The sequence below is a fragment of the Artemia franciscana genome, chromosome 4, assembly GCF_032884065.1.
Source record: "Artemia franciscana chromosome 4, ASM3288406v1, whole genome shotgun sequence".
NCBI lineage: Eukaryota > Metazoa > Arthropoda > Branchiopoda > Anostraca > Artemiidae > Artemia > Artemia franciscana.
This window is the reverse complement of record NC_088866.1, coordinates 32,477,000-32,489,543: the sequence shown is the minus strand read 5'-3', so window position 1 is coordinate 32,489,543 and position 12,544 is coordinate 32,477,000. Positions and strand designations below refer to the sequence as shown.

General features: G+C 34.7%; 1 protein-coding gene across 1 annotated transcript in view; it reads left to right on the top strand.

The window, feature by feature from the left end:
- The first annotated feature begins 2,527 nt into the window (after positions 1-2,527).
- LOC136025748 (myosin heavy chain, non-muscle-like) overlaps positions 2,528-12,544 on the top strand; it is a 63,252-nt gene continuing 53,235 nt past the window's right edge. The window contains exons 1-2 of the mRNA XM_065701735.1: positions 2,528-2,550; positions 11,297-11,386. Of these exons, the coding sequence (XP_065557807.1) occupies positions 11,303-11,386 (84 nt within the window). The 5' untranslated portion in view covers positions 2,528-2,550; positions 11,297-11,302. The remainder of the gene's footprint in view (positions 2,551-11,296; positions 11,387-12,544) is intronic.

The following is a 12,544-nucleotide window of genomic DNA, read 5'->3' as shown; positions in this document are numbered from 1 at the left end:
ATAACCAAACGTGAAAAATCACATCATTAACAAGATTGTATTAGTATTTACCGAAGCTTTAATTCGTGCTTAAGGTCCGAGGAACTTGTTATTGTCTGGATGAAATCCCGCTTAAGTGTTTTGTATAGACATGAAAAGATATAATTTTCACTGTCCTACAGTGTTTGGAAGCATGTCCTTTACGGAGGATATACAATTTCAATGATTTAAGTCACGTGAAATTGCAACATAGAATTTTAAACGTTAACAAACTGCTGTCCACTGTATTGACATTTTGACTAATGAGTTCGGAAATTTTGAACAGTTCTTGTTGGTATTTTATGAAACTCACATTCCAGAAATAGAAAACATGAAATTAGGTGATATAGAAATTATGTAATCAGGCTGGAAGGTTGAGGTGCATAGTTGGGTATTAGGGCTTATAATGAAAAACAAAACCTCTAAATTTTGCTGAGACTTGGGAGGTCTTAGGCATAGAATGCTAATTACTCAATTGAGACTAAAAAGCACAAGGTTTCAGCAATAGTAAATTATGCCCCTACAGAACCGACGAGCTTAGAACTTATTCATGTTCATATTAACAGTATTTTACAATTTGTTTCCTTTTTGATTTTTCTATCCCCTTTTCAAGACAACATCCTATCTCAGGGCCTTTGACCAAATTATCTCAATAATTATGAAAAATAGATATTTAATATAAAGAAATATCCCAAGGGCTAATATAAACAACTGATATACATAAAATCAGATGCAAATATAAAGAAATGTACATGATATACACGAAATCACATATAAAGAAATAACCCATGGGCTAATAAAAACAACTGATGTACATGAAATCAGACGCATTTTTCCAAACCTAGTCCTCATATCTTCAAACATCTTCAACATTTGGTTTTGATACGCGCTTAGGATATGTTTACTAAAATCCCGAATTGTAGGGTTAGACTTTGCAAAAAAAAGGGCGGGGAGCGGGAATTCATTATAAAACAAAACAAACTCTGGCAAAACTTCGATGATTATAACCGAAGACAAAGACGTCACTAAGTACTTTCTTTTGGGCAGGAGAGAAGGTAGAAATTATTGGGCACCTTCAAAATACAAACTGTCTTGATCCCTTTTTTTTTAGCTTGCGTATCATGTTCTCCCACGGAACAGGGAAATTTGTAAAAGCACTGTTGCTAATAATTAAACTATTCTCAGCTTTTGTATAAACTACTGTTGTGAACACATAAAACAACCACACTTCTTTAGAAAATGCAATAAGTTACTGGGAGTGTCAAATATCTGTCTGAACTTTTTTTTCAAGACTAATAAATCAGAAGGGCAGACAATGAAAAGCAATTGAAAAAAACGGCAGTATGCACGGGTTTTCAAAAAAAGTGTCAAGAAAAGAAAACTAAAAGTTACCAATAAATTTCGAATGTGGCTTAGAATAAATAAAGACTAGATATAACTACTTTTTTTTCTGCCCCAGTTGTCCAAAAAACAGATAGCCTGGACAAGCTATTAGTGACCAAAAACTTATGAAGATTCCGAAAAAAGATAAAAAATATTTTTTCCAAAATAGAGTAAGGCTCTATTTTCCCCTTTCATTTTCACTTTTTTGTTCATTTTTGTTTTTATGGAAGCTCTATAAAATTATGTGAACATACTAGGATTAGCAATATAGCCAACTTACTGCCCCTATTGGGCTATTGAAGGTGCTTTTGATTGAAGTTTATTGGTAGTTTCCCTTACTGAAGCCCAATGTTGCTTTAAAAAAAATCCTAGGTTAAAAAATAACAACACTGTTTTGTGTATTTTTCTGGTCTTCGTATAGCCTACTTTACATAATTTAAGCTAATAGCTTAGGCTAGGCCAAATTCTGAATCTTAGGCTAGGCCTAATTCTGAATCTTAGGCCTAGTTTAGCTCATCCTTGAAGCTATTAACTTGAAATAGTAATTTAGTCTATATTCTAGCCTTATTGTATTCTAGCCCTGTTATCAATTAAGCTATTAAAATCAAGATAAAATTGTATTTTAGCTACTGTTTGCTATCCTAGAAAGGAGTTAGGTTAGAAAAATGAAACTTTCAGGGATAGGTCTATTGACTAAAGTAGGCCTATGTCCTTGGAAGGTATTTTGAATGGTAAAATTATAGCAGTTCATATAACTGACTTACCAATAAAGTAATTATACCACTTGATGCCTTTTTTATGATCTTTATGAATATAATAATTGCTTTTACCTTAAATTCAAATTTAAGCACTTTTTGATCTCTAAAATGACAAATTTTCAAAAAATTATGACAGTTCATATTACTGACTTCAGGTAAGGCTCTATTTTCCCCTTTCATTTTCTCTTTTTTGTTTATTTTTCAATGTAAAATCTGTCATTGTGAAAAAAGCAAACTTTGGTTGCGAGACATTTCACAAATTGTTTACCCCATTTCGTTAGGAAGTAAATCCCAAAGACATTAGTTTTTGCTTACCTGACACTGCTTCGTGATGCCATTCCATCGGCAATAATGGGAATGATATTTTGAAATTTTGAAAAGCCTGCCCTATGTAAACAACATTTATAGTTTCTAGCCCTATCCTACATTGATTCCTGTTTTATGGAAGCTCTATAAAATTATGTGGACATATTAGGATTAGCAATATAGCCAACTTACTGCCCTTATTAGGCTATTGAAGGTGCTTTTGATTGAAGTTTATTCACAATTATGGTAGGCCTAGTTTCCCCTGCAGAAGCCCAATATTGGCTTTAAAAAATCCTAGTTTAAAAAATAACAACTGTTTAGTGTATATTTCTGGTTTTTGTATAGCCTATTTTACATAATTTAAGCTAACAACTTAGGCTAGGCCTAATTCTGAATCTATGGCCTAGTTTAGCTCATCCTTCAAGCTAATATAACTTGAAATAGTAATTTAGTCTGTATTCTAGCCTTATTATATTCTAGCTCTGTAATCAATTAAGCTATTACAATCAAGATAAAATTCTATTTTAGCTACTGTCTGCTATCCTAGAAAGGAGTTAGGTTAGAAAAATGAAACTTTCAGGTATAGGTCTACAGACTAAAGTATGTCCTTGGAAGGTATTTTGAAGGGTAAAATTATAGCAGTTCATATAACTTACTTACCAATAAAGTAATCATACCACTTGATGCCTTTTTTATGATCTTTATGAATATAATAATTGCTTCTACCTTAAATTCAAATTTAAGCACTTTTTTAGCTCTTAAAAATGACAAATTTTCAAAAAATTATGACAATTCATATTACTGACTTACCAATAAATTGAACATACTGCTTAATGACTTTTTTTATGTTCTTTTCAAATATAATAATCACTTCTAATGCCAATTCAAATTTAAGCACTTTTTGAGCTCTTAAAAATTACAAATTTTCAATTAAAGTATGACTTATTACTCATTTTCCACAAAATAATACTATTTTTTCTCAGCACCATCTTTTCCATTGTTTTCAAAAAATAATGCTACATTTCTCAGTGCTAAAATTATTTATAATAAGGTTAGTTTAGGTTAAAGTGCTTAAATTTGAATTTAAGGCAGAAGCAATTATTATATTTGTAAAAAGCATAAAAAAGGCATTGAGTGGTATATTCACTTCATTGGTAAGCCAGTTATATGAACTGCTATAATTTTACCCTTTGAAGTACCCACCTCTACTCCTTCTCCCTCTAGAGGGCCATGACCTTTAAAATTCTTGTCTCATAAAAGTGAAACATTAAGATCACCTTCTTAAATTATTTGCAACAACAACTGTTTTCAGGTTCACAGCTTTGCTCAATCCCAATTTATGAGGTTTCAAAGATTTTCAAATAGGACCCAGTTTTTTTCAAAATTTAGGAAATGTATTTGCATGTCTTTAAAACCTTATAAAATGGAATTGAGCAAAGTTATGAAGCTGAAAACAATTTTGTTGTACTTCAATTGAGCAGAAGATCTATTTTGCAAGGTTTCACTTTTATAAAACACACATTTTTAAAGGTCAGAGCCCTCTAGAAGGAGAAGGAGTGGAGGTAGTTGTTTCAAAATACCTTCCCAGGACATACTTTAGTCTAGATTCATCCCTGAAAGTTTCATTTTCCTAACCTAAACCCTTTCTGAAATAGCAAGAAGTCAATTAACTAGGATTTTACCAAAATTTCAATAGGTATAAACCTGTCAATTAGGCAAATTTCTAAGACTTAGAATCAGAAGAGAATTTACATAGAAACTTGATAGGCCTAATTCCTTTACAGAGTATGTTTTCAATCCTGGATTCATTACTGAAAGTTTTATTTTTCTAACCTAACCCCTTTCTGAGATAGCAAAAAGTAGCTAAACTAGAATTTTACTACAGTCAATTTTATTCTAGGCATATTTATATCAAAGAGCCAGTAAATAGCCTACTGTTTTCTCTGTAAAAAGTAGATTTTCATTGCTCTCAATAATGAAAATTAAGAGTATTTGTAATTATTACAATACTAGCTATAATCTAGGGAGCACTCAATTGTTTAGCCAGTTTAAATCATTGATCCTTGAAGATAAGAAGGTGGCTTATTTGAATAGAAACTAAAAGTCCTAGTGTTGTTTTTAAGTGTTAAATTATTGCGTCATGGGAAAGTAGTGTTTTCATCCATTTTGTGACGAAAAAGGTTTAATTAGACCCCAATGCAGAGCAACTTGCTGCTGGTTGAAACTTCTGAGATAGCCACGCCAGGATTTACAAATAGGTGCTCTGGGTTCAAGCCTAGGGGCAGAAAATGCCAGGAGATGCAATGAATTATTTATTTATTTATTATTTTATTCAAAACAGGAGAAAGCCATAGGCTTGTTGTAATACAAATACAGGAGAAAGCCATAGGCTTGTTGTAATACAAATACAGGAAATGACAGCACACTGCAAAACAAAAAATAAAAAAAGTATCCTTCACAAATAACTATATTACAGAAACTTTTTTTCATTGAACTCAAGTTTCAATGAGAGGACTCTTAAATGTTTGCACCATTTGTGCAGAAGCTATGGTATCTGCTAAACTATTGCAAAGTTTTGTTGCTTAGTCAATAAAGCTACATTCACCTATTTTCTTGTTCACTGGCAGCTGATACAGTTTATCAAAGTTTTATCATATGGCTGAGTAATGACTAAGCTTGAAAAAATCAGCCCAGTCCACATTATCAACACCCTTCATAATACAGAATGTATTGATCAGGTTAATCCTTTCCAAACTGTTGGGAAGGGAGTCCCAAACATTGCAGTTGATGCTGATATGGTAAATGACTCAAATATGGCCCTTATATTCTACCACCAGACATAATATTGTCCTGTATAGTGTAATACAAGTTGTTTACTCTGGCAGCTGATACAGTTTGTACAAGTTTTGTCAAATGTCTGAGTAATGACTAAGCTTGAAGAAATCAGCCCAGTCTACATTATCAGCACCCTTCATAATACAGATTGTATTGATCAGGTCAGTCCTGTCCAAACTGCTAGGAAGGGAGTCCTAAACATTGCAGTTGATGCTGATATGGTAAATGACTCAAATATTGCCCTATTATTCTACCTCTAGGCACACTATTGTCCTATATAGTGTCATAAAAGTTTGAGGGTTAAATATCCTGAAACTTCTCTTTATTTGAAGCTGACTATAATTAGCATTTTGTAAAATTATTTACACATAATGATTACACTCAGTCTTTCATCTGCCTTTGACCTGTTAAGATCAATACCAGTGTATAGGCCTATTGTTTAGCCAGGGTTTCACAAAGGATTACTGTTTTGATATTTTACAGCCTTTTATCACTATCAACAGTTTGAACTATTTGGACTCAGTGACCTTCAGGGATTCTAGAAGTTTCAAAAAAGTGGAATATTGGATTACTATTTATGGACTACATTACTTGTGTAATAGCTAGCTGTTGATAAACACTTGCTATGTAAAAAGCTGTTTGACGGGTTGGCTTCAAAAATTAGACATTATTGAGCATCAGGAAATTAGACATTATCAAGTTTGTCATGTCTCACAGAGTTAATGATGTTGCAATCGGTAAATTCTGCAACCATCCTTTATGGCCTGTTCAAATAGTCAGTATAACTGCATCAAGGAGGGAAAATCTTATCAAGTATTATTCTATGGATCACACAAAAAAGTATCACTGAGTAAGGGATTCATTTTGCCATTCACAATGAATTTTGCCAAAGCTTCAAAGAAAAAACTAACCAATGGAGCCCAAGGTGCTTTTATTGAACTTGGCATATTTCTGGATGTGTATCAAATAAATAATCAGAATTGCTGGTGCTGCTTCAACAGAGTGTATCTTCACTCTTGTCTGCCCTAGTAAAGTTGCAGAGTGAAATTGTCAAATTGAAAGACAATCTTTGTCAGGATGTTCACAAACAGGTGAGTGAGAAATGTTTAGGCAGAAAAAGCATGATCAGTGAACAAGCAATTAAGAATATTGTCACCAAGATCTATAATGCAATAAATATTGATTACAGTTTGAAATTTGAAATATTTGAAGATGCTCAAGGGGTTGAGTATCCCAGTAGCATCCTAGAGTTATTCAATACTAAGATGAGGATCTGTGTGCTTGCTAGTGACATCAAATCAACTGAATGCTTACATACCTGAGTTAGTTCAGTAGAGAATATTCTCCTGCCCATTCTTGTCACTTTTCAGTCTTTTAATTATGCAAAGCATCATGAACAAAAAGAAGCTGGCCAGATTGAATGTGTTTATATGCAAGTATTTAACACCAAATGGCAAGTAACTACTAAATCTGGCATATGACCAATGGGGAGTTAGGAATGTCTGGACTGATGGTGGCTATGTACTAGCCAAGCTGGAAAACAGTTCAGCCATCTCAAAAATTAGGTCACTCATTGATCAGTATGTCATGTTAAGGATTAAGGGAGTCTGGCTTTGTTGATAAAGGAAGGAGTTTTTTATTGGTTGAGGGAAAATCTCTTGCTGTGGCTTGAAGGAAGGCTTGAGACTCTTCTTATTGAAATCAACGATAAATCTGATAAAAAACGTAGTTGTTGGTTTGGTCTATAAGACATCATAATTTAATAAGGATGTCTATATTGAGGAGATGGTGAAATTTAATAGTTATCATGAATATAAACTAGTTATGATTGATTTCAATACTGACCTTCTTAAAAGTACAAGCCATGTAGATTTGCTTAATTTATTCATTTCACCATTCCAGTACCCCCTGGTAACTATTCCTACACAAGTAACTGATAAGTCTGCAATGCTGATTGATAAAATATTTGTTAATGGAAAGCTGCTTGAAAGTTCATACGCTGATGTTTTACTTATAGATGGATCCAACCATCTCTGTTTTCTTAGTAAAATAAAAAATCTTACAGGATTATATGTAAGGTTGGTCAAATAAATAAAACATTTTTTTGTGAATTAAGAAAAGATAACTTAAAAAAAATTTGAGAAAGAAATGGGTGATTTAGATTTTACTCCAGTTTTTGAAGAAGATAACCTGTTGGTTGCGTATGATATTTTTGTTGCAATGTTTACAAAGATATTGAATGAGGAAAGTCCTCTTAGAAGAATTAAAAGGGGTAGGACAACATTCCCAAAGAAACAATGGATTACACAGGGTATTCTAAATTTCATAAGTTGGAAAAATGAATTGTATAAAATATACCTATGTGAAACATTTGTCATTAATTTATAGCAGTTTAATATTTGCCAAAATACTTAAAATGGATTTCTGTGGAAAGCTGAAAAAATGTATTTAAAAAATGAATTTATGAAGCACAAATATGATATAAGAAAATCATGGAAAATCATAAATTCACTCCTAGGTCAAAAGGATAAAATAGAAGTTATTAATAAAGTACAATCAGAGGGGGGAGGAGATTGGACTACTCCAAAGGATGTTGAGAGTTATTTATATGGATATTTTTCTATTGAGGGAGCAAAACTTTACAATGATGCTTGGAAAAGAATTAAGCAGCCTCCCAAAATAGTTCAGTTTGAAGTTCCAGTAGAAAATCAGTTGGTTTTTAATCCTTGTACCATAAATGAAGTGAGTAAAACTGGGAGTTGGTCCATGGAGGGTGCAGACCACCTGCCCCAAGCAATCTTGCTTTCCTTTTCTCCCTTTGGCTCAGCTTCTCTCTAAGCTTGGGCTTCTCCCAGTGCTCATTGCTCTGACTTTTGACTGCGGTTACCCCTAATTCAGGCTTGCTCTGTTCTGTGTGAGAGCACCAAATTGTTTTGTATGCGCTTATTTCAGCCTCAGAACTTTTTGAGCCCTTTGTCATTTCTGGCTCCAGACTCTGGGAGCACATGATTGCTGACGAGGATTCACAGTCATTTTTTAGCAACTCCTTCTCCTCCAGACTCAAAGCCCCCTGTGGATGAGGATTCTTCAACCGTGATTTGAAGCAACAAAGCATTTTCAGACTCGGAACAGAGTTTGCCTTGACGGAGTCCCCCACGCACACCCTAAGCCATCCCCTCAGGTTTTCAATCCAATGTCAACTAGATGTATGAAAGATTATTCACCGTCGGACAGGGGAAACGCGTGAGTGCCAGCTCAAAGTACGACCTTGGGCCCTCTCTAAACGGCTGCCTCGGACACGAAAAAATGAGTTTTGTCCCCTGTATCTTTCACCTTAATCCTCCTCCGGAACTTCATTGCGGTTTAGGCCTTATGACTTACTTCTGTCTCCATCATTCCATCCCTCATCAGTGTTCCTCACTCACCACCTCAGTGGTCAACAAAGGGTTAAGGAGCATCCCAAATTGGCACAATATATTTGCAATGGTACTATATAGTCTGTGATCATACTATGTGCTAGTTGTCTAAAATAAAATGCTGTACCTCAGATATCTGATTGTGAACCCTTTTGACAAGGTGTCTAGCAAAGATAATTGAAACTGTTATACTACTATTACTAATAACTCAACACAGCCCCAAGCCGCCTGAGGCCAACACAGCTACGGAAGCTCCTCCTCCATCCCAATCTATTCAAAGCCTCCCTTTTTACACCCTCCCAGGTAGTTCCCATTTCTCTTAAATATTTCTTTATGACATCCTCCCATCCCAACCGTGGACGACCTGCTTTCCGTTTAGCACTAGACGGTTGGCCGAAAAGGATTTCAACCTTTCTCTCGTTATAGCCCTAGAAAGTGGGATTAATGCACACTTTTCCTACAGCCTTCTGCTTGAAAAAGGGTCAGTCAGCCGGGTATCCAGAACAATCCTTAGGAAACTTCTCTGGAAAACTTCTAGCAAATTTGTATCCAATTTTCAGAGTGCCCATGCTTCAGAACCATATTTTACCTCTGTCATCACTGTAGCTTAAAATATTCTAATCTTGGTTTCCATACTCATCTTCCTTTTCTTCCAAACTTTTTTTTTAACTATGAAAAAACACCCTGAGGCTCACCCATTTTATTTTAACATCTTCACTGCTTACACCATCTTTACTAATAATACTACCAACGTTAGTGAAGCTATCTACCCAATACAATGTTTTCCTTATCCAACGTCACATTTTGAACTTTACTTACTGCAAAATGTTGGCCTTTTTTTATAAAGACAAGAGTGTTCACTTATTCAGCAGTGTCTGCAGTATTCCCAACTTGGACCTGTTTCTTCTTTGGACATTTGATCTTTCAAATTTGATAAATATTGAATTTTACTGCTCAATTTTAATCTTCAGACCTATTCTAGCACCCTGAATTTGCAAAACCTCGAAAGGTGTTCATTCATTTTGCTTAAACTTTCATCTAGGATGCGTAAATCATCACCATAATCTAAGTCCAGGAAAGTTTTTCTTCCCCATTTGATTCCATATTATCCCATTGCCTTTCCTGTGGTCCTGAAGACAGAGTCCATCAAAATAATCCTTATAAATGGGGCTAGAACATAACCGTGCTAAACACCTGATTTTGTACAAAACCAGCTGCTAACCTCATTTTCTACCTTTACCGCAGCAGTGTTATCCTTGTACACTGTGCTAGTAACTTTAATTTATTTGTTTGGTTTACCATACAAGGATAAGACCTTCTCTAAAGCTCTTTTATCAACAGAATCAAACGCTTGCTCACGATATATGAAACTGAGCATCAAAGGTGTTCAATAACTTAGGCACCTCTTAATTATTAACCTAAGAGTGAAAACTTGGTCGACTCATCCTCTACCCTTTCTAAAACCGTACTGTTCTTCTCTTATAACTTTGTCCACAGCACATCTGAATCTAAAATGTATCATATTTGCTACCTAAAGAGACCAGCCTAATGCCTCGATAATTACTACACTCACTCTTATCACATTTCTTATACAGTTGTTTAATTAGTGGTTTCCTAAAATCACCAGTTACCAGGCCTTATGAACATTGCTGGGAAATTTCAGGGTATGTGGGGTGGCGGTGGGGGTGGCAAATTCCATCAGGAAACACTTGGTTCCTTCCATTTTGTTTTGTGTTAGACTGTTCTTGTTCTAGGGACCTAGGGATATACATTTCAGGTTGATTAGGAAAATACTTTGTTTCCAGCCGTTTTTCATTTTTGTTGTTGGGGGAGGGAGTATGCCCAGCCTGGTTTTATATGAGAGTCCTCGTGGCTTGGGGTCCTTAGGGTGTCTTCAACTGACAAAATTCAAACTGTTTACTGGTCATTTTGTGGCCTCCTAAACCCCCTCTTTCAAAAACAAGAATTCTCTTAAATCTATAGTATAATTCTGAAACTTATAATTCAAATAAACAATCGAGACAAATTACGCCTGAATAGTTTTCTACTTCAACCCATCTGCAAACCCTGACACTTGTGGGTGTCAGTTTCAAATCAGCAACTGAAAAGCTCCTTTTTGCCCTCTTATTGGGTCCTCTACAGCTTTCTTCCCTCTTCTGTGAAAAATTACTATCCCTTTATTCCTGGGAATGATTGCTAAAAATTTTTACCTAGCCAAGTCTCGAACAGCCCAGCTAAACATGCCCATTTTTTCCTTTTTTTTTAATAAGATTTTTTCTACCAAAGTTAGCGTTGTTTTTGTTAAAAAGGTTTTTACAACACTTTCTAAGGCTCCACATCTATTTTAATTGCAAAGTGTTTGCTTTTTTTTGTAAAGGTAAGAGTGTTCACTTATTCAGCAGTACATGCAATATTCCCAGCTTTGACTTGTTTCTTCTTTGGACATTTGATCTTTTAAATTTGATAAATATTGATTTTTTTTCTTCTTTTAATAATTTCTTAGAATTTAGAGCTCTTTTTCAGTGGCTCAGTTTGTTCATTCCATCATTTTTTTGTTCTTTTTACTGTTTCTTCTTACAGTTAAGGATGGATAGTTCTATTAGAAATCAACCTACAGCTGATGGAACATCAATTGTTCGTGAAATCCTTGCCAGTGAACAAATCTTAGAGGTAAGCTGCTTTTTCTGCCAATTATTACTTTTGCGGATCCTTTTTAATAATTGGCAAATTATTGGTTTCTCCAATTTATTACTTTTTAACATTATTTTCGTGTTATTCTGGTGACGATTCTGCCTGCCTTTCCACTTTTTTCTTTATTCTATTGCAATTTTTGAACTATCTAAATTATACAATAGAATAATTATTGTGTTATTTTTAGTTTTAAGTCACATTTCCGTTTGGAATTCAATGTGATGATTTGCTGCTGTTTCTTGTTCTATGTCCTTTTCTTTTGCTTTTCTAAGTCATGTGTCATCTTCTGTAATTTTGAACGCGTCACTAACACTAAAAATTAATTCATCCTTTCTGTTTATCGGTCACAGACGAGTTAAGAATTCTCTTTCTTGAATCTATTGTAGTTTTGCAATTCTAACTTCAGATTTTATTGTGTAGCATTTTCGTTTGCAAATCAATGTGATCTTCGCTGTTTTTTGTTCAATGCCTTTTTCTCTAGCTGTTCAGAGTGATTTTTGCTGTTCCTTGTTCCATGCCTTCTTCTTTATTTGTTCAAATTGTTTTACCCTCTTGTGTAATTTTGCATTCACTAAAACCGATGCGACCACTCACAGGGGAAACATGATTTGAATTATGCTGTTGAAATTTATATAAACATAAGTTCACTCAGTTTTTTGTCGTCGCTAACGTCACACGAGTTTTTTCCCCAAAATTAGGGTTCTAACCGACTTATTTCAAACTCGTGACCTAAATGGTTTTTATGGCGTTTGGTATTTACCAAGTGACATATAGCGATCGCAATTTCTGTCGGTCTGTAGTTCTGTCTGTCCTGGTTTTGCTAGTAAGGGCTCTTCCATATAAGCTAGGATGATGAAATTGGACAGGCGCATCAGGGACCCGACCAGATTAAATTAAAAATATGCGTTTCCCCGATTCGACAATCTAGGGGAGAGTGGGAGGACGGTTAATTCGGAAAAATTAGAAAAAAAGGTATTTTTAACGTACGAACCGGTGATCAGATCTTAATGAAATGTGATATTTAGAAGGATATCGTGTCTCAGAAATCTTATTTTAAATTCTGGCCGGATCCCATGACATTGGGGGAATTGGTGGGGGAAATCTGAAATCATGTAAAACGCTTTGAGTGGGGAGATC